The following is a 26931-nucleotide window of genomic DNA, read 5'->3' on the forward strand; positions in this document are numbered from 1 at the left end:
GTGAGGATAGTGCCAAGTTACAGATCGTACTGAAAGTTTACCTCTGGCCATATATGTTTGGTTTTATTTGTGTGTTATACTGGCGGAAATGTTTTCTTCGAATATTAATATCCCTTCAACATCCGTCATTCGAATTGTTTAATTAAACAAGAAGTGCTTCGTTGCTCAAAGAGAGTAGAAGAAGGCATTATCAAATCAAATATGTTTGGAAGAAGTTATTTCAAGAAGTGCTTTATTATAATCTAAATATTTGTGGGGCACATACTCAAAAAGCATTGCTATGTTAGATGCCACCTTTATTCAGAAGCATTATGGTAAACTGAAACAACGCTGACTTTAGCATAATGCAGGGCAAAAATTCGCATTTGACTGTTTCCGCAACATAACCCCTAAAAAAACAATTAGATATGGTTCTGTTTTCAAGTGGTATATTCTTTTTAGAATTAACATTAAAATATGAACTCACGAATAGGAAGAATAGCGGTATTTTTGATCACCCGTTTATTAGGCTATTCATCATGTTGGCTATGTTTACCTTAGTTCCCTTCTTAGCAACTAAATTTTATAAATCAAAATTTTCTCCCCGTTTTTTTCTTTCTATCGCAATTCAAGGGCCTTGAATCCTTTGAGAAGTTATATTTTACATCCATCACAGATTCGGATGAAATTATCAGCATTTGTTGATGCATACACGGATTTTTTTTGCAACATATGAACGTCTTACAAGTAAAATAAGTGAGAACAGTTGTCAACACGGGGACTTATATTCGACTAGGGTTTTAATATGGTCTCTAGCTCTAGTAAACAATAATGTATTTAAATGTTCATGAAAGTAGGATGTTATAGAACTCAACACTCTGGCCGGTCTTCCACTAGCTTCTTGGTGGATTATAGTAGAGGTTTACTAGTAATCATACACAATAAAAACCGGAAGATTCCATTCACATATTCTCATTTCTCTCTAAGCATGTTTATTGTGGAGTAAGAGAGCCTCAATAAATTCCAAATTTTTGGTTGTCACCCGGTATTTCAGAGCATACTTTTTAAATGGAAGTTTATATCGAAAAAATATATTATTTTCATAGTTGAAACACATGCTTCTTTTTGATACAGATACTCGGTGCTAACTCTTGCTCACTATGAAATTTGCAATTGCTTTATTTTTACGAAAGCTGTAGTGAGCTTAGTTGAAAATGCCCCAAAGAGCTCTGCTAACGAATGAAAATGAATAAAAAAGAAATATACATAACGTCACTAAAACAGACCAGCTGTAGATTTTTTATTGCAGTCCAATTTTTTGGAAAAATATCGTGTCCACGTGGACATCATCATTATCCCCTCCCCCCGTACCGTGGACAAGCGTGGACATTTGCGTACCCCCTTCCCCTCCTCCTAAGTTGTCCACGTGAAATGTGGACAGCCCCTTAGTTTCTCACCAACATTTCCAATTTTACATAGCTTTCGCGAGACTACGTCAAGTTCTCTGGGGTTCTCTTAAAGTGACTGTTGGCCTAACATTCCTTTCTTTCTTTCTCAAAGTTGCAAGGACGGTAACATTCTCTATAGAAATGGGATCTATATTTAGCTACATGTAATTATTTCCTAAGTTGTAAGTCGTTGCTTACGAGTGGGATAATTTGTTCTTGTAAACAGAGCATTGATGCTGTCACCAACTACGAATTTGAACAACTGTTAATGCTATGTTAATAGCACAAATAAGTCAACTACTTTTCTTCTACAGTCTTTTGTTTTGTCGTTGCCGCCCTGCGAGCCGATTCGACTCGGCTCACATCTCCTTGTTAACGGGCCGAAGTGGTAAATTATGATCTTTTAAATTAATCATGAATTCATCGAAACTCGGGTGACATTAAGATGCATTTGTGTAGCAATCTTCCCCTTCCGTAAAGCTTAAATGGTTCGTTCTTCCAAAACCAACTCAAGCACAAAGTCCTCTTCAACAATTGAAAAGACTATTAGCATTGCAATCAAGTAAATAAACGGCATCAATCACGTACCGCTTGAAGAGGCGAAGATTGAAAATAAACCTTGCCGCCAGTAGCGGCGATACCAAGTGTGACTAATGCACTCTTCGCATGCCAACTTTTGACGGTCGGCGCTGGATTCCATGACTATTACAGACTGAGAAGCTCTGCTTGCAAAGCCGGCTTGGGTCGGGGAAAGTGTGAATCATCATCACACTCAACCGTGAACCGGCGGCTGTCTGCGTCTGCGGTTAGCCGCGAGTTGCATTCGGCTGTTATCAGATAGAGGAGCAAATGAGAATGACCCCGGTTGAACCCACCTAGTTCTGACCGGCGGAGCGATGATAGTGTTGATTGAGGAGCATCTTCCTAAGAGACGTGCAAGCAAGCATGGCGTTTAGCTGGAAATTTGTTTTAAAAAGTACCTGTAATGAGTGTTGTTTCGTACGAGTGTTACAATTTGAGTCTTGATACAATTGGTATCAAATACATCTCGCGTAATTTTTCAAATAGACCTATCTAACATTGAGAGACTCTCTTTGTTTACTTTCTCTTTGATCAATAACTATTTTATATTTTCCATATTTCATAACACTCAATGCATAGTAAGCAAGAATGTATTACAATCTCTCGATTAAGGGGAAGAAAGCTTGGAAAATATTTATAATGACGACGTAATTAACGGAACAAAGTGAGAGAGGAGAGAATCTGTCATTGTTACTTAGGTCCTTTGGAAAAATTACGCGAGACATATCTGAAAAAGCTCATCCTGTTTTTCGTGCGATCAAAGATCGTACGATTTTCAGTAGATTTCTTCTTAGACATTTTTAGACTAATGATTTTAGGTGAAAAAGAATGTACTGAAAATAAAAATATTCTTGAAAAATGAAATTGACTAAAAACTCTGCAAGATATTCTGCAAGCACTACAAAAACATTAACTGGTAAAATCTAAAATGGAGTAATAGGTATTGCGTAAGTTTGACAATAGCCGTTGTGAAGAATGCCTTATAAGATTTTATATCAATTACAACATTTGTAGAAAAAAATGTATGCATATCGAAATGTAGCAACCCCATATACAATTTGTATCAATCAGTGTCACTTGAGCCCCGCTTGTGTATTCGATGCGCCACCTCGAGTGGAGACACTTTTTCATAGTTAACACACAACCTTGATCGGCCTCAAAACCGCCTGCCGCAGACGAAAATCACTGCCATGGTTTTCTTTGATTCAATTTAAATTCATTAGTGTCGATTGTTGTGTTATGTAAACATCATAGGTACCAATCAGCAGTTTATTGCGAGTGATGTTTCTTTATTGGTGCTCATTGGTTCTGTCTGTTTGGTTTGCCATATGGATTTGATAGGCTGCGGTGCCAATTGTTGTGAGTAATGGTGAACACCTTGCATTTGTTTATGTAGCTGAAATGTGAGCCGTCTATAGTTCAATATGTGTCTACAATCTTAAGCTCAATTGGAAGGTGGCAATCAAAGGCGTTATCTGAGGAAATTGGAACTTGACCTAGATATGGTGGCAGATAAAGACACTCGATGAATAAATATTGTTGCTGTTCAATGTAATTTACCATGGATTGCATAACAAACATCAGTTGAGGCCCTCAACTTGAGGGTCATCTGCGGATTATGAAATAAATATAATTAAAAATTAACCAGAGCCTGACAAAGTCTTTTGCAATTGACAATTAGCACTTTACGAGTCAAATGAAAATTACTTAAATGCTCTTACATTGGTTTTGCGGAGCACCATAACATTTTTCAAGTTCCGCGTAATTAATAAAATAAATTGATAAGACTTCACAACTAAATACTTTTTTTTTGTCCTATGACTTACATTTTAAGTTATAAAATGGGCAATGTATGTGATTTTTTCGAGGATGCGAGTAACGAACACGGGCTGAGGATGTGATTTAGACTTAGACTCCAGTCGGCTCTAACATCTATTACGCAGGTATGCTCGTCGACCGCACACATCCAACGAATGCGGTGTCTTCCCCGAAGTCGAAGACCTCTATTGGGATTTCTGCTAAATATAGTTTTTGCTGATCGTTCCTCCGGCATTGTAGATGCATGCCCAGTATACTGTAGCCTGCCGTGTTTTATTCGCCGATTTATATGTCTGGTACACCTTATGATTCATACGCCTGTGCCAAACACCTTTTTCCAGTTTGCCGTTAAGGATTGAACGATAGATTTTACGCTCAAAAACACATAGATCTCGTCGATCAACCTCTTCCAGTGTCAATGCTTCATGGTCATTGGGGGCTACCGGGAGAATCAGTGTTTTATAGAGGCCCTAATGGAGCCGCTATCCGCCTCTTTATCTCACGGCTAGCCTTATTTTCACACGTCACCAATGTACCCAGGTAAATAAATTCGTCGACTATTTAATGTCCCTTAAGCTGGAAGTACAAAGTCAGCAGAACAAAGAGTTAATAGCATGAAAATTTAGTGCTCATTCAATGCTCATTTAATGCCATATCGCCGAATTTAATGCTCCATCATTTCTTTGAAAAATGCACTTGTTTGCTAGCTTAAGAAAATAGCTAGCAGACAATATACGAAAACAGCATTTTTAGTCACAAAACAGTTCTATAACGGTCAAAAACATTCAATGCTCATTTAATGCTCTTAAAAAAACTGATTTTTATGATAATTTTATTGATTTTGTATAAATTTTTCAATAATATGATAATAAATGAATAGCTTCAATTTTTTCGAACATTTCCTCTGAAAACAATCAGAATCCTTTTGATACGATTAGATACCAATTAAATGCTTCCATATGCGAGCAGTTTCAATAACTTAGATGCATTTTTCATTAAATAATTTTTTTTCAAAAGTATTGTTCTGCTAGCTTAAGAAAAAAGTTTGCAGAACATTGGCCAGAAACAACAATTTTAAGCAATAAACTGTTGTAGAATGGTCATAATAATTAATGCTCATTAAATGCTCTTAAAAAAACCTGATTTTCATGATAATTTCATTGATTTTGTATAAATTTTTCAAAAATATGTTAATACATGAATAGCTTCAATTTTTTCAAACATTTTTCTCTAGAAACAATCAGAATCCTTTTGATACGATTAGATACCAATTCAATGCTTCCATATTCGAGCAGTTTCAATAACTTAGGTGCATTTTTCATTAAAAATTTTTTTTTTCAAAAATATTGTTCTGCTAGCTTAAGAAAAAAGTTAGCAGAACATTGGCCAGAAACAGCATTTTTAAGCAATAAACTGTCGTTGAATGGTCATAATAATTTAATGCTCATTAAATGCTCTTGAAAAAACCTGATTTTCATGATAATTTTGTTAATTTTGTATAAATTTTTCAAAAATATGATAATACATGAATAGCTTCAATTTTTTCAAACATTTTCCTTTGAAAACAATCAGAATCCTTCTGATACGATTAGATACCAATTAAATGCTTCCATATGCGAGCAGTTTCAATAACTTAGGTGCATTTTTCATCAAACAATTTTTTTTCAAAAATATTGTTCTGCTAGCTTAAGAAAAAAGTTAGCAGAACTTTGGCCAGAAACAGCAATTTCAAGCATCAAACTGTTGTAGAATGGTCATAATAATTTAATGCTCATTAAATGCTCTTGAAAAAACCTGATTTTCATGATTATTTTATTGATTTTGTATATATTTTTCAATAATATGATAATAATATGATAATACATGAATAATAAAGAACTCAAGTTAATGTTTGTGTACATGTAGCAAAATCAGCCACGCGACGCCTCTGGTGACGCGACAAGGTGACAAGTTTGGATGTTAGGTAACAGAGTACCTGTGCAGTGCAAATGTTGCACAGGTGGGCCCTACGCCACTGCGCGTCACATGGAAATGGGAATTCTTTTGCGACGTACACAAAGATATCTCTGGTTTTTGCTTTTTGACAAAACGAATGAGGTGCATGGGCGTCGCGTAAATGAGACAACTCGCGCGCAAAATTCTCGTGAGCCCGTCTCTTATTATGCTTTGCGATGGTAAGAGAGAAATTGATTTTGCGCAATAAAGACAGGAGATTTTATGCAACTTGCTCACCAATAGGAGTAATAAAAAAAGTGAATAGGATTTTGAAGCATAGTGATAATATTTTTTAGGACATTTGGTCATTTGAAACTGACACTGACGTTAGAGTGTGTGTTCATCACTTTCAGCATGTTGTGTGTGCACCGTGTGCACAATTACGCAAGGATTTAGTGAGAGAGGGAAGTATTTAAACATCTTATAAAAGTTTACAAAAAGGGATAGGGACATTCGACGAAACCGCAAGTTTTAAAAAATAATGAATAATGAAAAACTTAAAAATCCGTTGAAAAACATCTCACTGATATTCTAATAGTTGAACCTTGCCAAAGCAGCAGGGCTGGTAGTGGTCAACGATGTCAGAAACAGTTATTTTAGTGACTAAGTTGATGTAAAACGTGACTAAATAGTACCCAGCAAATCGAAAAAAGGGACCAACAGTTGCTAGAAAATAGCCAAAGAAGCTATTGTTATAGAAAAGAGTACGAAATAAGGGTTTCAACCCGTGATTCGCTGGGTACTGAATTTGATGTGCTATATATTAGATAGAAAATGCATTTAAATGATGGAAACTGCTCGCATACGGAAGCATTAATTTGGTATCTAATCGTATCAAATAGATTCTGATTGTTTCCAGAGGAAAATGTTTGAAAAAATTGAAGCTATTCATGTATTATCATATTTTTGAGAAATTCATACAAAATCAACAAAATTATCATGAAAATGAGGTTTTTTCAAGAGCATTTAATGAGCATTAAATCATTATGACCATTCAACGACAGTTTATTGCTTAAAAATGCTGTTTCTGGCCTATGCTCTGCTAACTTTTTTCTTAAGCTAGCAGAACAATACTTTTAAAAAAAAATTATTTAATGAAAAATGCACCTAGGTTATTGAAACTGCTCGCATATGGAAACATTTAATTGGTATCTAATCGTATCAAAAGGATTCTGATTGTTTTCAGAGGAAAATGTTTGAAAAAATTGAAGCTATTCATGTATTATCATATTTTTGAAAAATTCATACAAAATCAACAAAATTATCATGAAAATCAGGTTTTTTCAAGAGCATTTAATGAGCATTAAATCATTATGACCATTCAACGACAGTTTATTGCTTAAAAATGCTGTTTCTGGCCTATGTTCTGCTAACTTTTTTCTTAAGCTAGCAGAACAATATATTTGAAAAAAAAAATTTTTTAATGAAAAATGCACCTAAGTTATTGAAACTGCTCGCATATGGAAGCATTTAATTGGTATCTAATCGTATCAAAAGGATTCTGATTGTTTTCAGAGGAAAATGTTTGAAAAAATTGAAGCTATTCATGTATTATCATATTTTTGAAAAATCCACACAAAATCAACAAAATTATCATGAAAATCAGGTTTTTTCAGGAGCATTTAATGAGCATTAAATGTTTTTGACCGTTATAGAACTGTTTTGTGACTAAAAATGCTGTTTTCGTATATTGTCTGCTAGCTATTTTCTTAAGCTAGCAAACAAGAGCATTTTTCAAGAAATGATGGAGCATTAAACTCGGCGATATGGCATTAAATGAGCATCGAATGAGCACTAAATTTTCATGCTATTAACTCTTTGTTCTGCTGACTTTGTACTTCCAGCTTAAGGGACATGACTATTTAAAATGATTTCCCATCTGTCCCCACCATAGAATCAACATCCGACGAGTTCCTGCTCTATGGATAATACCAATGATGTCGATATCGTCCGCAAAACCTAGGAGCATGTGAGACTTCGTCATGATGGTGCCGCTTCTCTGCAGACCAGCCCTCCGTATGGCACCTTCCAATACGACGTTTAAAAGTATGTTTACAGTCAGTCACCATGCTTTAAACCATCTTACGTCACGTGATATCTCTCCGGCTACCCTGACGCTTGAAACCAGTTAGGAAACCATGCTCGCGCACTATCTGCCATAACTCATTTCTCTTAACACTTGCGTACCTTACCTCTGTTTTTGGGACAGTAGGGAATATTTCGAAATTTTCCGTTGTTCCGGATTTATCGAGGGGAACCGTGGGGTAAGTACCCTTCCAGAGACACAGACTAGATTGAAAACGGTAGCAAAACCTTGTTTGCGACATATTAAGCTTAAAGTTTTTGCAAAATAACACCGTTGGCGATCGGTATTTGGCTACTTCCCACTGTCCCAAAAACTAATCGACTGATAAATTTGTGATCTTTTGAAAAAAGTTGCGGGAAGGCAGGTAAAAAAATTCAATTTTTTCGGCTCTGGTACACAAGTGTACACAAGTGTTAACTAAGTCGTACGCTGCCCTTTATCGAGGATTTGTCGTAATGTAAACATTTGGTCTTTGGTGAAGCGTCCTCCTAGAAAACCACATTGGTATTCGCCAGCAAAGGTTTCCTGCAATGACCTGTGGAACAGGATGTGGGAAAGAATTTTGTATTGAGGAGAGTTATCCCCATAGTTACTATAGTGTAGGCGGTGGCCTTTTTAGTAGATCGGGCATAGGCTGCAATGTCGTCCTTCCCAGCTGCCTTGCAGTTTCTCAGCTTTTTAACTGCTTTCTTCACCTCGTCCACGGATGGTGGATCCACAGCATGTTCATCATTCTCAATGTCCATCATGGTTCTTTCGAGGCCTTTGTCTTCTTCGCCGTTCAACAGCACCATTAAATTGTTGTTTCCAACGCCTGGCCACCTCTGATTTATCGGTAATCAGATTCCCCTCCCTGTCGTCGCACACGACAGGAGCAGACACGTTTCGGTTTCTGATTCCGTTAATCTTTTTTTTTGTAGAAGCTTCTCGCATCGGGCCTGGAGATGCAACCTTTCGGCTCTGCAAGAACACGCTCTCAATACTGACGTTTCTTCTGGCGATGCACAATGGCCCAATTAGCCAAAAAATGGAACTTAATTTCATAGCGCCTTTTCCCTTCATCCAAGTTTAATAGTATCGACGGAACAATTGTTTGTATGAATGAACCGCATAATCGCAAATTGTCAAAAATTATGAAAAGTTCACCATACTAAAAATAAAAAACTAACTTTTTTGAGTTAAGAGACAGAGGAATGGTTTATTCGGAGAAGTTATAGAAGACTCAAAAATATGAAACTTTGTTGAACAAATGAAAATTCTATCTTATTTGGGTATGAAGTTATAAAGTATATTATATGGAACTTACTTAAAATTATGTTTTTTGCACTCAACTTTTGTTAGTTGCATTTTACACGAAAGTGTTGTTTGGAGGAATTGTTAGGGCGAAACACACATTTTTGCCAAAGACTATACATCTCCAAGGCCTTTTTTACAAAGTTATATCATATTTTAGCTTATTTTTTCGATAACTTCAAGAACGTATAAGTTAAAAAGGGGAAAGTAGAATCATGATGTCAATACTTTTCCTTGAAGTTTAGCTCAAGTACTATAAACTTTTGTGGGTTCCATTTGTCCCAATCCACCCATAATAGAGTACGGCGAGCATATGTAAATTTTAAGTAAGTTCAATATTATATAAACATATAAAAATGCAGCTCTGTCTGTCTGTCTGTCTGATTCATATAGGCTTGGAAACTACCAAATCGATCGGAGTGAAATTTTGTATATAGGGATTTTAGGGGCCGGGAAAGGTGACTAAGATAGTTCGAGACCCCTCTCTCTTCTGCAAGGGAGGGGTCCTATACAAATGAAACACAAATTTCTGCACATCTTGCGAACTAACAAAGTAAATGGAACTATTTTTGGCAGGTGGATGTTTTTAAGGGTAACAAATACATCCATAATGGTTTGACACCCCTCTCTCTTCTATATGGAAGGAGTCCCATACAAATGAAATACAAATTTCGCACAGCTCGAGAACCAATCAACCAAATACAACCAAATTTAGCATGTGAATATTTTAAGAGGCAACAAATATGTCCATAATAGTTCGGCATTGCTCCCTCTTCTGTAAGGGAGGGGTTTCAAACAAAATTAACACAAATATCTGCTCATCTCAAGAACCAATCAAATAAATGAAACCAAATTTGGCAGGTGAATGTTTTTTGGGGTAACAAACATGTTCATAATATTTTCACACCCCTGTTTCTTCTGGAAGGGAGGGGATTTCCACAAATGGAACACAAATTTCTGCATTTCATGGTGGTTCGGCACCCCTTCCTTTTTTGGAAGAGAGGGCTCATACGAATGAAACTCAAATTTCTTCACAACTCAACAACTAATCAGGTAAATGGAACCAAATTTGGCATAAGGTTTTTGGAAGCAAAAAATATTTTCATGGTGGTTCGACACCCTTCCCTTTTCTGGATGGGAGGGCTATTATACATATCAAACACAAATTTCTATGTTGGTTTGACACTCCCCGGAAGGGGAGGGAGGTCTCCCATACAAACTAAACAGATATTTCAACCAGGTTTTCTGAAAAACAGCCTAAAGTGGTCGGTCCGATGCACAGGAGCTAATTTGAAATCCAAGATGGCGTCTTCCGGTTTCTGAAGAACAGCGGAAAATGACCAAATACCACCCAATATGGGTATGTCTGGAATCGTAATAATGCACTGAAGTCACAAATCGACCTCAGACAACATTTTAAATTGTAAGATGGCAACTCCCGGTTTCTGGGAAACAGCCAAAAATGGCCGATTTCCATCCAATATGAGTATCTCTGGAACCATCTGGAAAACAGTGAAAAATGACCAAATACTACCCAATATGGGTATTTTCGAAATCGTAATGATGCACTGAAGCCACAAACAAGCTCAGACAACATTTTTAATTGTAGAATAGCGACTTCCGGTGTCCGGAACACAGCCTAAAATAACCAAATACCACCCAATATGGGTGTTTCTTTAACCAAAATGACGCTCAGAGACCAGAAATTGTCGCCAGATGTCATTTTTAAATTCAAGATGGCGACTTCCGGTGTCTGCGTATAGTTTATTTTGAATTTTTTTGTCTACGTATAGTTTATCTTGAAAATAGAATCCAACTTTAAGTGTGAACCAACTTGTTTTAGGTACAATTCCAATCACATAGTTTTTTTTTGCTTTTTAGGAGAACCGAGTCCAAAAAATAGGTAGTTTAGAGCATTAAAAGGAGAAAAAATTCTAAGCCGTTATGTTATTATTACTAGCTTTTACTTACCATTTAGTTACAAACATACAAATTTTTATCAAAACTAGTTCTTTTTTTTTCTTCTTGTTGGTTTTTAATTTTTGGTGCGATGTATAAGAACCATTAATATCTGCTTACGCATTGAGATCTTTTTCAATTATTTCTCCGTCCTTTAGGATTTCGAAACTTGCATTTTCCTCGTTGAATTTTAAAATGACCGTTTGAACTAAGTTTTCATTGCACATAAAAGTGACCCGGAAATGCACTTTGCATAATGGTTTGAAACGGGAAAAACGTGATCGTCAACCTTTTTAATGTAAAAATGCCATTTAAATGCTATAGTGTATTCGACAATTTTTTTTATACCTTAAGGGGTGACTTTTGATGCAAATAGATTTTTGATTAATCTGCCTAAAAGTGAGATGAAAATTTTAATCATTCTATTACTCATCAAATTGAAGTGAAATCTTGAGCAAAGTTGTAGGGGACCTTATGTAGAATAACTTTGTTTGTTCTATCTCATGAAAATAGACCACATACAGGTAGTTTTAAACTCGCACATTCTCAAAATGTCTAAAAAAACAAATACCAATTGACTTTTTGGGGTGTGATTCCAGAGGCCTACTATGTTCTAGACACTTTTTCATATTTGAGAAATACATTATTCTACCGAACATATTTTAAGCATATTTCCAACTTTTTTTAGGTTCTATGTTGTTTCTGATAAAAATGCTTTTTTAAATCAAAACTTATTTCAGCTGAGAGGGTGTTCAAGTGCGGTTTATGAAAAAAAACTGGGGTTGGAACATTTTTTTTGAGCATTGTATTTAAAATTTCAAACACATTATTCAGGGGTTAAACTGTAGGTTAATTTTTTTGATCAGCTCCCCCGTTCCCATCCACACTATATCACGTTTTCTCGGCAAAATTAAATTTTTGTACGTTTTTTCAAACATCCGCTAAGTGTAACGTAATTTATGGACACTTCCTGAGTAATCAATAGTTAGCAGAGATGTTGACAAGATAACCAATATGTTGTTTATAGAAGTTTCCATACCAATTTCGGAGTTTTTTGTAACATAATATACATATGTACCTTATATGGTCGGTGTTAAGTCAGACCGGACCAAGTGACATTTTGATCATTTCGAGAAAAACGAGATTGAAGTTTGTTGCTCTGGTAATTTTGAAGTTTTCAATATTTTTGCGCAGTTTTGATGTTATAAGTTGGAGTAACTCTCTAACTGTATCATGCAATGTGACAATTGAAAAAAAGGAGTGCCGTGAGCTCAAAAAGGACAGGTTTGTAACTGATTAAATGTACTTGGTCCACTCTGATTGAATCAAAGAAGAATCAATAATGACTTGGTCCATTATGACTGAACAATTGAACAAATAATTTTAGTCCATTGATCGTCGAACCGTCAAAAAGTTTTTAATCTACATGGTTAGCTTCTGCGACATCAACAATTATTGAAAATAGTTTGAATAAACTTTAAACTGTGTTTGTTTCACTTTCTACAAATCAATGGTAGGAGCGGAATGTTTTAATGGAACAAAAATATGATTAATTCACTCAATTAAGTTATTCGTAATCAACCACTTTCTCTGCAACTTTGGCCAAAATTGCCGTAGAGTTGATAATGGACTGGATGGTTTCTTCCTGTTTTGGTTCTGGAATTTCTATCACGTTTGGATGTAGTGCTTCAAGAACAACTTCATGAAAAGTTGGCACAGGTTCTCCATTATTGATTAGAAAATAATATTGAATAGATATTGACAACATGCTTTACACACTTAAATGTCAATCGAATCAGCTTCTTCTTGTATTAATATGAAAGGTCTTCTCCAAACAATCGCTTGTGTTGCCTTTAGCTTCGTAATTTCGTTACGGGCATAAATCTAATTAGCTTGCATGAAACAGTAACGAACATACACTTACCACTTATTTCAACCTCCTGAGGATATAATGCATTGGTAAAATCATCAAGTTTTAAGTCAGTATTACTACTGTAGCTTGAAATTCTTTCTAAAATTGTGGAATGTTGTGTCACCCACACAAATGACTAACGTTTCTCATTTACGTGTTCAATCAGAGTGGTCCATGTACATTTCCCTCATTTACTGGTAAAGTATACGTTTTTGACTAACGGTCAAAGAAGCATCCCGATAAGTTGCCTGATAGTGTTGAAATTCATTTATATTGACTTCAAACCGATGCTGTAAATTCCGATAATTTCAACTTTTTTCTGCTTAACACATGGTTCACTTTGTCTGCACACTATAAGGCTGATATCAGGTCATGTTAGTGACAGCAATGAACGGTCCAAAAACACATTCAAAACCACGGCAGTGCGTGAAACTTCACAGATTCCGATGGGAGGTGAGTGAAAGAGTTCTCTGATATAAAGAAATCCGGAAAAACGCTTGAAAATTCTTCCGTTCGTTCGCTTTTATCAATAGCTGACCGAAGGCAGTCTTCTTGAAAATAAACACTTGGTCCATTCTGACTGAACACTGTAATTGCTTTTCATTGATCATGCAGACAAAAATCATGCTGTTATTTCTGCTGTTTTAGAGATAAATAAAATCTGATAGTTGTGTGATGTAGCTTAGGAAAATCTTTATCCAATACTATCGTTAACTCGTTTTTTCCAATTTTGCGACTTGGTCCGGTCTGACTTAACACCGACCATATCGAGGTAAAATGCACCTTATATCGAGTGACGCTATATCGAAGGTACCTTATAACGAGGGTACCTTATATCGAAGTTTGCCTGTACCGCCCAATATGAGTGTTTCTTTAACTAGAATGACGCTCAGAGCCCAGAAGTTGTCTCCAAATGTCATTTTGAATTCCAAGATGGCGACTTCCGGTTTCTGAAGAAACACCCAATATGGGTGTTTTTCAAACCGAATATGGGTGTTTCTTAAACCAGAATAACACTCAAGACACAATTTTGAATTGTAAGATGGCAATTTCTGGGAAACATCCGAAAATAACCGAATACTACTACATACGGATGTTTCCATAATCGAAATGATGTATAGAAGCCAAGCACTGACACTGGACATCATTTTGAACTCGTAGATGACTTTCAGTTTCTGGATAACAACGAAATAACTGAATACCATTCAACATGGGTATTTCCGGAATAGAGGTGATGTACAAAAGCCAAAAGTTGAGGATGTTGTCATTCCGATAAAACCAATCATTTCAAACGATATAAACAAATCACAAGGGATCAATAAATTTGCAATGTTTAAAATTATCAAATTAAACACGAAAATAGGCGGGACGAAGTTTGCCGGGCTAGCTAGTATACTTAATAACTGTGTACCTAATGAAGAAATAAATTTTCAATTGTTCAACAAAGTTTCATATTTTTGAATCCTTTTTAACTTTTCCGAATAAACCATTCCTCTATCCTTCAACTCGAAAAAGTTATTTATTTTGGTATGGTGAACTTTTCATAATTTTTGACAATTTGAGATTATGCGGGTCATTTATACAAACAATTGTTCCGAAGACACTATTAAACTTGGATGAAGGTGAAAGGCGCTTTGGAATTAAGTTCCACTTTTTGCTTTATTGGACCACTGTGGATGGAGTCAGCGGCTCTAGCTGCTCGATATCTCCCTACGCTCTGACGTGTCACAGCCGTAGATAACATGACGCGGTTCTTCTCATTCGTCGCTCGCTGGCACTCAGCGTCAAACCACTCGTTGGGCGAAGTTGTCGTAGATGTACCCAACACTTCTCTCGCTGTGGTGCTGATCGTACTGTGGATATGTCGTCACTGTTTGTTCAGGTCCCCTCCAACTTGCTCATCTATCCGCTCATCAACTTTCTGCGAGTATTCTGCAGTCACTCCTCAAGTTGATAAACCCTGGACGTTCTATCGTATCTTTCTCGTTATTCTTGATTTCAATATTTTGGACAACCGAGCGCGGATCTTGAATCCTGGTCCTCTTAACGACCTGACGTTTGTGTCTGAAAAAATCGATCTGGTAGCAGGCCACCCCATTTGGGTGCATCCAGATGTGCTTACAAATATTCTGGCGTGCAAAATAACGGTACCCGTCCGTTTTCACCTCTAAAATCTCACCAGTGTGTTGAGGATTATCCTCTCTTTGTCTAGCACGGGTTCGTATTGGCCCTAGCACATCAAAACAGGCTCATTTACTAGCCTTTATTGCGCTCTTAAGCGTTGATTTTAGCGGATTTGAATGCGGCATTGACGAGTGTGAGGTGAACAAAAGGTGGAAGCAGCATGACAATTGACTTCAGCTTCTAATCTCCTGGAGACTGTGGAGGAGATTGTCCAGCTAAAAATTATGCTAGAGCGCTGTAGTTGGTCATTACCAAGATTTGGAAGAGAGAACGTGGAGAGAAATTAATCGGCGCATTATGACAGGAAATCACATCTGCTTTGGAATCTGAGGCACGCTTACAGGAAACTGACTAGATTGGTAGTCCTCTATGGCTCTGATACCTCAATTATCCTTATGGAGGACAAACGCGCCCCTTGCGGTTCATCATCAATCATCATCAGATGGAAGATGCATAATGGAACGTGGAGAAAGCAAGCTATGTCGTAAGGAAGTCGGACGTCATTCCGGTAATGCTGGTTCTTGAAACCGTCAGGGAAAAGGCGGCGAGGTAGGTCGATCAGATGAAAGACGACCTTTGGGTCCTACTCAGAGTAAGGAGCTGGTTAACATTTGGTGAAACCATCAATTGGGACCTCTACAGACGTAAATCGATGGGTTCGAGCTGGGCATTGAAGGAATAAGTCCACAATTTGAGGATCGACGAGACAATGCCAGGCTCATGTTGTGAAAGTTCAAAAACTCATTTATAAACTGTCCCACCCGTCATATTTACCAGACATCGTATCACCTGATTTTCCTTTGTTCCGGTCCATGGAGCACGGTTTGTCAGAGTGACATTTCGACGACTTCAAAACTTCGACTCTTTTGTCAAAAAGTAGTGGCAAATGATGGATAATATTTTGAGTAAATTCAGTGTAATAACATTATCAGTGTAATAACATTATCACAATTAATTATGAAAAGTTGTAAAAAAATCCATTTTTCTAGTTTTCACGGGGAATTTGGTGTATGACATTTGATATCAAGATTGACGATAACACATGATATCCGCTGTAGTGCGATGGGTTATAACATCAATGACCTGTTCGAAATAGCTTTCAGGTGACATGAACCGGTAATAACTATGAAACCGAATACACTAAAGTCGCTTTTTACGCGGGGGATACGTGCCGCGTAAAAAAAACGCGTAAATCCCGGAATTCGCGTAAAAAAAACTGCGTAAATTCTGGAGTCCGCGTAAAAAAACCGCGTAAATTCCGGAAGCCGCGTAAAAAAAAAACGCGTAAGTTCTGGAATCTGCGTAAAAAAAACACGTAAATTCCGGAATCCGCGTAAAAAAACGCGTGAACTCCGGAATCCGCGTAAAAAAACCAGCGTTAATTCTGCATTTCGAGTGAAGGGAAACCGAAATCCGCGCAAAAAATACCGCGTGAATTCCGGAATCCGCGTGAAAAAGCCGCGTTGAAAAAACCGCGTAAAAAGCGACCTTAGTGTATTTAAAAAAAATAGTACGAGGGTGGTATCCAAGACACGACCGCATGTTTGACGTAGGACTACGATAGTTTTATATTTCATTTTGAGAATTAAGACTCTGTTCGGCACGGTTCAATTTTGGTACGGTTCGACTTTGGCACACATAAGCCAAAAACGAGCGGTTATGTTTAATCATAATTAATAGTTTTCTTGTTTTGCTTTTAACCAATTCAAGCTCAACAACCACCAAAAGAAAGGCATTTTGTCCATTATGTTGCCGAAACGGAATACCGGAATCATTAAGACGGTTCTGGAGATATGACCGGAACAAGTTCCGGTAATATAATAGACATGATCAAAGCAGTACTTAGTACCGTGCTATACCTCTAATTACTCGGAAGGGTCATATCAAGTGTCTAGGTCGTTAAAGGCTTCATTCGGACCTGTCCCCTTTGCGTTCCGGATACTTCCAGATTTTTGAGCCTAAATCCATCAAGCGACACCTCTTACGATTTACAATTCTAAAACTAGTTCATTGGTGGCCACATATTGTTAAGGTTATATGCCACCAGAAAGTCATAAAAAGAAAAGCGTTTATTTTTAACATGGTCCGATTTTGACAACTGAGAAAATGCTGATTATTTATTTACAGACCTCTATTTGAGAAGAAAAAAATAACTGTTTTTAACATTAATGAATACCTTTCATGCTAATGCAGTCAATTTTCTTCAACACGCGAAAAGGCAATTTTTTATATAGGTCTTATTTAAGAACGATTTAGTAGGAAGTAAATTTCCTTTCATCTTCAATTGCGCTTGTGAAAGATAGCTCACTCACCGATTCCAAAGCAGCATCATTGTCAGTTTCTTACAACTGTTTAGCAAAGATATCACATCGAAAAATCCTGTATTTACAAGTTAGTTGGAAAAGTAACGATAAAGAGTCGCAATTTTTAGTGGAAAATCTAGATTTACAAAAATTTTGAAATTGACATTGAAATTTATGAACATGTTAACATTCTTTTTTTTTCATTTTAGGCCAATTGAAATGTTTATTCATTAAGCAGAACCAGAAAAAATAAATCAGTTTCAGATACCAATGAGAAAAAAATAACCACTAATAATAAGAAAACAATAACCACTTTAAAACGATGAGAAAACATCTGTGAAACTGAACTAGGAAAAGTGAATTTCAACTGAATTTTTATCTAATCTATTCAATAATATGCCAATTATTGTATCACAAGCTTTGGCAACCTTCGTCGTTCGATCAGAGCATTGGTGGTCAAAATCCGTTCAGTTGTAATCACATGTTGGATGCAACATCCAACATCGTGATATACTCTTGCGTACAGAATTATTTTATCCCCGGCCGCACAGCGTAGTGTGCGAACACGCACCACTGTACGTCGACAGCAGCTACATTGTTTCCACTTGGCTTGACTGCACATAAATGGCAATCGAGTGCTACTGCACTGACGACGAGCGACCGTCTTCTCATACATGGCTCGGTGCAGTACTGTTGCCTGTGCCAACGTGTTTGCCTCCAAGACATCAGTTTTAATAACATTCTCACATCAGATCGTTTAATTGTCTGATAAAGGAGGTTGTTATGAACTTTCCGAAATAGCTTCACTTTCAAGACATCAAAATAGTCTAGGTTCATAGAAGCAAATATCAGTTGACCTGTTGGGACGGGGGGATTCTGTCAATTCTTTTTTTGCCACTGATGTAGAGGTTGTCATAGCAGGCAGTTGGTATCCACTCATGAAGTCTGTGCCAGGCGTGCTCGCATGTGATTGGTACATTGTTCGTGAAAATATGACCTTGAAACTTTTCATCAATTTTCACTGTTTAACAATCAAGTAACCATGATATATGAAGAATCACAAAATTGTCCATCATTTTATCATTCCAACGGCATATTGATTACTATGATCCGTCATGTGGTTACATCACCGTTTGAAATCTTTCATTCCAACGTTACACCTTGGTTTTAGTTTTCCGCAGAATGTATCTCGATATAGTGCGGTTAGACGTAGTCCTACGTCAAAAACAAGGTAAGAATTATCACCTTGCTACATACATTTTAAGATCGAGTTGACAATACAATCCAAACATATGGAAGCTGATCGTTTATGTCATAACCCCCGAAGCCGAAGCTATTTTTAAGATGTAAGATACAAGGTCGCGTTTCTCTAAAGTATTGAAATTTTTAAAACTAACTTTGAAATGGTAAACTTCTAGATGTTTAAACAGACAATCAATAGGCATTAAAATAAGCAAGACTTCTGCATTTTACTTGCACTTTAAATGTGTTTTGCTTTCCATTAGCATATCCAAAGCCATCGTAATGACTAGTAACTGACACCAGCATTTAGCATGTTCACTATCTGATAGCAGTATTTTATGGTCCAATTTACTTTTAAGGTGATACTTTTAACATGCCTAATTGAAACTGTTTTTAAACTGGTTTCGACGAGGCATTTTATTTATTTATTTATTCATGTTCAATTGACAAGATGCCAGCGAAATACACTACTGTACCTTTTGATAACTATTACACACTGTAATTGTATAACTTTGTGTTCATTTCAGTTATTAAGCAGAAAAATAGGTACAGTTGAACATAAGCCACAGACGAAGCTGCCTAATATTTTTTCACTGTGCGTGAAACAAACGCGAAAATGAGAAGAGCGCGCGGAGATCATTTTGAGTAAATGTGTTAATTTTAGCTTTGTCTCCCAGATCGTATAGTTCAGTTCCCAAGAATTTTTTACCTGCGAAAACAATAGGATATAAAGTAGCCAAACACTATAAAGGTGTCAGGGCTGTCAAAACCAAGCCGGAACGGCACGAGTGTGTCTTGAACTGTCCTACAGATCAGACGTCCCTATAGCTTCAAAGTTTGTGTTTTGTCAGTGTGTCTTTTAAAGACTACCTGAAAGTTATTTCCCATCAGTCTTTCTCAAGACTACCTACTTTTGAATTTAACATTTGTTTTAACTTTTTTCGTATCACCTGAAATGGCTGGACGGAAAAAGAAACCTCGCATCGCTGCGGGGAGGAAAAGAGAGGCATCTCTTTCTGACACTTCGAGTGTCTGTAGTGACAATCCATTTGATATTTTGCCTGAGCAAGAAGCTGGTGAAATGGAAGTTACCAATAATGAAACTATACAAAATATAAAATCTTTAAAAAAGGAGAAAGTTCCACCTATTGTGGTAACTATTTCTTCTGAATTTAATATATTCAAAAAGGAACTTTCAACGTTTGTTCTGTTATCAAATTGGCCGTAGAGGTGAATGCCGCTTATTAGCCGACTCAGTAAAGGGTCGTGATCGTCTTGTTCAGTATTTAACTGACAAGATGTACAAATTTTTTACATATGACACCAAGAACGCTGAGCCGTTCAAGGTTGTCTTGAAAGGTCTCACCAACGATCAAACCGTTGATGAGATCAAACTTACTTTAACAGAATTACTTGGCATAGCCCCTACCCAAGTAATTCTAATGAAACAAAAATCACGAAGCGAAAACAGTCAGCGAACTGGAATTTCCCTTGTTAACTATTTAATTCATTTTAACCGCAATGAGGTTAACAACTTAAAATTTTTTGAAAAAGCACATGCTTTGTATAATGTGCGTGTAAAGTGGGAAATTTATAGGAAGTATGGCGGAGGTGAAAAGCATATCACCCAATGCCGTACTTGCCAACGTTATGGCCATGGTTCCAAATTCTGTAACATGGACCAAAAATGTCTTAATTGTGGAGACTCTTCTCACAAAAAGGACACATGTCCTGTGAAAGAGAGTAAAAATTTTCGCTGTGCGAATTGTAACGGCAACCATATGTCAAATTTTTATCAATGCCCAGTCCGTTTAGCAATTGTTAAGGCAAGGCAAGGTAAACAAAATTCAATTTTTCAATTAAAACCAACTTCAAAACAAAATTCTCCAAGCGTACCAGTGACGCATAGTTTACCTACTCCTTTGCATACCCGTTTAACTTATGCACAGGTTACAGGTAGTTCGAACATTATACCGCCTAGTGTTGGTAGTTCGAAAATGACCGTTAATATGGGTAAGTAAAACACGCTAGAAAATAATTGTACACCTATTACTCCAGCTAATTTTGCTGCCGAAAATATTTTTTCTAATGTCAACTGCCTGGGGCCTATTACGGCAGGTAAACTTTCTTTTTTGCAACAGGCAATGTTCGATCTTATGAACGCCATGTTGCAGGCAAAATCAATGTTTGAAGCCATTCAAATAGGCACAAAGTTTACTATTAAAATTGTTTCTAATTTAAAATTTAGCAATGATTTTAAATAAAACAATTAAAATATTAAATTGGAATGCTCGCTCATTGAAGGCCAATGAGAATGAGCTTTTTAATTTTTTAACAGTAAATAATGTGCATTTTGCAATTATTACTGAAACATTTTTGAAACCTAACATTAAATTAAAATATGATCCCAATTACGTGGTTCATAGATATGATAGGATTCAGGGTTCCGGCGGTGGAGTTGCAATTGTTATTCATCGCCGAATCAAACATCGTGCTCTTCCCCATCTTGAGACGAAAGTTATTGAAACTTTGGGAATTGAAGTTCAAACTGAACTTGGGATTTTATTTATTGCCGCAGCATATTTACCATTTCAATGCACACGCGAGATCAAAAAATTGTTTTAAAGGTGATTTACAAAAACTCACCAGAAATCGTTCGAAATTTTTCATAATCGGCGATTTTAACGCTAAACATCGTTCATGGAATAATTCTCAAAGTAATTCCAATGGCAAAATTTTATTCAATGATTGTTCGTCAGGATACTATTCTATTTTGTCTCCGAATAGTCCTACATGCTTTTCTTCTGTAAGAAACCCTTCAACAATTGATTTGGTGCTAACAGATCAAAGTCATGTATGTAGTGATTTGATCACACATGCTGACTTTGATTCTGACCATCTTCCAATAACTTTTTCTTTATCACATGAATCAGTTTTAAACCCTATGTGCTCTGTTTTTAATTATAACAAGGCTAATTGGGAAAGATACAAAACTCATATTGAGAGAAATTTCAATAATGAGCTTGATTTGCAAAACGAAGTGAATATTGATTCCGCTTTGGAAGCATTAAAATGTGCAATTGTTGATGCCAGGAATTATTCTGTTCCAAAGGCTCAAGTGAAATTTGATTCATCAATAATTGACGAAAATCTTCAACTTCTAATTCGTTTGAAAAATGTCCGCAGACGTCAATATCAACGTTCTCGTGACCCTGTTTTTAAAACTATTTATAAAGATTTACAGAAAGAGATTAAGCATAGATTTACTCTTCTGAGAAATCAAAATTTTGAGACTAAAGTTGAAACCATATTCAAAACCATTTTGGAAGCTGTCGAAGATTCTTAAGAAACCTTCAAAGCCTATTCCAGTTTTAAAAGATGGTGAACGTTTTCTTGTATCCAATGAACAAAAGGCTCAAAGACTTGCTCAGCAGTTTGAGAGTGTTCATAACTCAAATTTGAATTTTGTGAGTCCAATTGAAAATGAAGTCACACGTCAATTTGACTTAATTTCTTCCCAGAATTTTTTACCTGCAGAAATAATTGAAACTAACTTGAATGAGATTAAATCAATTATTAAAAATTTCAAAAATATGAAAGCACCTGGTGACGATGGAATCTTTAATATACTAATCAAACATCTCCCTGAGAGCACAATGGAATTTTTAGTGAAAATTTTCAATTGCTGCTTCAAAATTGCATATTTTCCCAAATTATGGAAAAATGCAAGAATTACTCCAATTTTAAAACCGGATAAGAACCCAGCTGAAGTTTCAAGTTATCGACCAATCAGTTTGCTTTCTTCAATGAGTAAACTGTTTGAGAGAATTATTCTTAACAAAATGATGTCACACATCAACGAAAATTCAATTTTTGCAAATGAACAGTTTGGATTTCGCCATGGGCATTCCACAACTCATCAATTGCTCAGAGTTACTAATATGATACGAGCTAACAAACCTGAAGGTTATTCCACTGGAGCTGGTCTTTTAGACATAGAAAAAGCATTCGACAGTGTTTGGCATAAAGGTTTGATTGCGAAATTGCAAACTTTTAATTTTCCAATTTTCCTAATCAAAATTTTAAAAAATTATCTTACTGATCGAACTCTGCAGGTTGTCTATCAGAATTAAAAATCTGATAGATTTCCTGTCAGAGCAGGTGTACCTCAAGGTTCAGTCTTGGGTCCAGTTCTGTACAACATATTCACTTCAGATCTTCCTGATTTGCCTCCAGGATGCACAAAGTCATTGTTCTGCGATGACACAAGCATTTCCGTAAAAGGAAAAAGTCTTCGTGTCATATGCAGTCGATTGCAGAAAAGTTTAGATATTTTTTCTTCCTACTTGCAAAAGTGGAAAATCTCTCCCAATGCTTCTAAAACTCAAATGATAATTTTTCCGCATAAGCCTAGGGCTTCTTTCCTCAAGCCAAACAATAATCACGTTGTCAAGATGAATGGGGTTATTTTAAGTTGGTCCGACAAGGTTAAGTACTTGGGGCTAATTTATGATAAAAAACTTATTTTCAAAGAGCACATTGAGAGTATACAAGCCAAGTGCATCAAATATACGAAATGTTTATATCCTCTCATTAACAGGAATTCTAAACTTTGTTTAAAGAACAAACTTTTGATTTACAAACAAATTTTTAGACCAGCAATGCTTTATGCTGTACCGATCTGGTCAAGTTGCTGTTCAACAAGGAAGAAAACGCTCCAAAGGATTCAGAATAAAATTCTGAAAATGATTTTGAAGCGTCCTCCTTGGTTTGGTACACTCGAATTACATAGACTTACTGGTGTTGAACCATTAGAAGCTATGTCAAATAAAATTATTAACAATTTTCGACAAAAATCGTTGCAATCCTCAATTGCTACGATAAGCTCTCTTTATAGCCAATAAGTTAGCAATTAAGTTAGTTGTAAGTTTACTTCCCCTTTTCTGACAAGTAGGTTTAAATCCCTACGAATGATAAGTCCTTATTGCGAAAGCAAACAAATCCTAACAATTAAAACTACAAATTTCTAACAGTGTTGAGAAGTCACCATTTGTGATTGGACACACATACTTATTATTTACTAATATTTATCATAAATACTTAAGCTACTAACAAATCCCCCCTTAAAAAAAAAAAAGCCGGAACGGCACGAATACATTATAAAGCATTAGGTATGTGGAACACTCACGTCGTTTTGGATTGCAATAAAAATGTGACGGTGAGTATAGTCTCTGTGAGATACAAATTGATGTATGAGATCCGGCTCCTTGGAAATCGAGTTGAAGTTGATTGTGTGGTAACAAGTGATTTTCTAAAATATAAAAAATGTAAACTTTGCTAAATCAAATCTTCTAGAGTAGGTATACATTTGACCCAAGGACTCGTAGTGGTGTAATTTTGTTAGAGACGTTTTATTTCACATTTATTTCAAATACTTGTCACCTGATGTTGTTTCGCAGTCCTCTTCTTTTGTGTAGGTAACCAATGTTATCTTTACTGCCCTTGAACCTGAAAGGCAGCAATTTTGTGCAAACTGCATTTGCTTTGTTTGTGAATGATAAGAGACTAGCTATCCTGTCGAAGATGCAATAACTGATAGTAAAAATGTTTTTTGTGTGCTTTATATCGGTGAAAAATATTAACTGATAACAGGTTCTACGGTGCTTTACTGCCTATCTGCTATGGCTGTTCGAAGCTAGTGATATTACAAGTAATTGAGTTGTATTAGCTGATATCGATTTATAACGTTATTACGCATATCTGATTTCGTCGTCGATGTGTTTTGATCAAATTGTTTCATTATTTTGGGAAGGCAATATTGGTTTGAAACCAAATTTAAAACTTTCAAATTAATTTGCATCATATTCTTCTAGGTATTACGAACATTCTTGAAAATCTTAACTTATGCTGTTGTTTTTGTTTTGAGAAACTGGTACAGTCAATCAAGAAATCCGGCTACCATTCAATGCTTCCTTCATACTAAATTTCGATTTTTAAGCAAAAAGAAGTTCACCTCCAACCGGTGGACGGTTGATAACCTTTTGGTGCCACGAACTCGAAGAAACGGGATTTGTCGATCAGTTAGTTACTCGTTGAAAACTGATCAAATCTCAGCCGTAGTCAGCGCCACAAAGTCTAGTCCACCATCGCAACCAATCTAAGATACAATAAAGCAGCTTAATTTCAAGCATATTGCCTAGTCTTCATGATCCCCATTACAGAGCAGCAGCAAGCGTTGTGGTGGCGTAATAAAGGCAACCAGGCCAGAATGTACGGTGAAGCATGCTATGGCACATGACCCTGAGAGTTAAACCCGGTCTCGTTGGTTTGCGTGTTATGCTCCGTGTGGCGCGCGCATTGCCAAGTGTAGGAAACGAAGTCGTTCTGCATAGGCAAAGAATATGCACCTTTGAGCTGAACAGTCAGACAGCCAGATTTGACCTCAAGGTGATCACGTTCACACGCATATCTTCGCTAATACATATACCCACCTTATCTACCTTTAAAAAAATAAGACAAAAACAATGAATTCGAATGAGACATTCATTTTCTGTTTTCATTTAATTTATTTCTGCAGGTGCTGAGAATCTGTTCCGTGCCGTCGTCAGCATAAAATAGTGGCATATTCGTTTGGACAGCAGTAAGACGAAGGCAGCTTCCGTGTGAAAGTCACTCAACCGCTTCTTCACTCAGAAACTTGTCAGCAGCGCCCGGTTCACAGTGGAGAAAAAGCTGAGCAGTGGTAAAATGGCCAGCACCGGCGACATTTGGTTGCAATGGTTTTCCTGCTGCTTTCAGCCACAAAGCCCTCGACGACGGCGGCATCACCAGCGATTACGGATAGATCGATCGATGATCGGGAATCCCACCAATTTCGTTCACACAGGTTAGTTATGGTTGAATCAGAACCGGAAGAAAAACAGTATAATCATTGATCATATATTCCGCAGGTCACATCGGATCGAACGACGTCGAACTATCGACAAATCATCTTTCAGCGATACAAAACCAGATGCAAAGTAAAGGTGGCTACGAAATGAATTCGCTTAGACTACAGGTGAGTGTACAATTACGGTGGGATGATGAGACGATGCAAGCTACAATAACGCCCACGTTACTTCAAATTAGATTAGCAATTTAATTCGATGTTTTTTTTTCTTTTCATCTCTTCTTTCCACGCTCTGGTAATACCCGTGGCGTCATCTACGCGACCACCAGGCCTGCTGATAGGCAACGCTGTCCGTTAATTTATTGCTAGTTTGTAAGGTTAATGATACTAAAAACTTACAGTAACAGTGTACCGCAAAACATTGATTTTTAGCACACAAACAACCATAAAGCAGTAGCAAGTATTTAGGATATAACGGTGGACGAGCGGACACTGCCCCGATTATACAAAGCGGGCTTTAAAACCCGTTGGACCCATCAGAGAAGCCCATTTAAGACTCTCGAAAGGTTTATGATACCATTTAGCAAGCGAAACATTGTTCGTATGTATTTGATAATTAGGATAAGATATGATGCTAACAAATTGATAAAATCTTGAACGAATGAGGAGGATGATATTAGCTGAAGTATAAGTTATAAGCGGTGAAATAAACTAAACAGAGGTGCTTCACTAACAAATAACAATAAATAACTAAATAGAAAGTAATATTCGTAAATGATAAAATATCTACTGACTAAAATGCCTAAGGCACGTTTGTATATTACTGTACATAGTTCCTGTTTTACCGTGTGTGCTAGTTTCGAATGCAAATCGCAGCAATACAAACGATTTACCCAGCAACACAAGTAGTATACGCAACCTTCCTACTACCTACATTTACACTTGCATTTCGGAATGCGAAACTGATTTTGTAATGCCTTATACGTATTGATTAAAGAAAATCGTTTACAGTTTAAGGATTAGTAACAAAAAAGTATCGGTGCCTAATATATGTACATGAATCCCACATGTTTACAGTTTAACCCAATGCAGAGGAAATCGTTGACTAAGAGACCAGCAACATTAGATAAAAATATAATTTTCTTATTGCTCCGAAATATCCTTTTTCATAAAGGTTTGCTGTATGGTAATGCAACAGTTTTTTTTCTTCTGTTAACTGCACTAACTGTTGTGGTTTTATA

The 26931-nt window shown here is 36.6% G+C and overlaps 1 protein-coding gene across 1 annotated transcript in view; it reads left to right on the forward strand.

Moving 5' to 3' along the window:
* The window catches only part of LOC129730463 (CDC42 small effector protein homolog), a 118546-nt gene extending 91729 nt beyond the window's left edge, over positions 1–26817 (forward strand). Inside the window, exons 3-5 of the mRNA XM_055689804.1 lie at positions 25379–25687; positions 25752–25858; positions 26020–26817. Coding sequence (XP_055545779.1) covers positions 25549–25687; positions 25752–25858; positions 26020–26028 — 255 coding nt within the window. The 5' untranslated portion in view covers positions 25379–25548 and the 3' untranslated portion in view covers positions 26029–26817. The remainder of the gene's footprint in view (positions 1–25378; positions 25688–25751; positions 25859–26019) is intronic.
* Positions 26818–26931: the final 114 nt, after the last annotated feature.

The sequence above is a fragment of the Wyeomyia smithii genome, chromosome 3 (genome assembly GCF_029784165.1).
Source record: "Wyeomyia smithii strain HCP4-BCI-WySm-NY-G18 chromosome 3, ASM2978416v1, whole genome shotgun sequence".
NCBI classification, from domain to species: Eukaryota; Metazoa; Arthropoda; class Insecta; order Diptera; family Culicidae; genus Wyeomyia; species Wyeomyia smithii.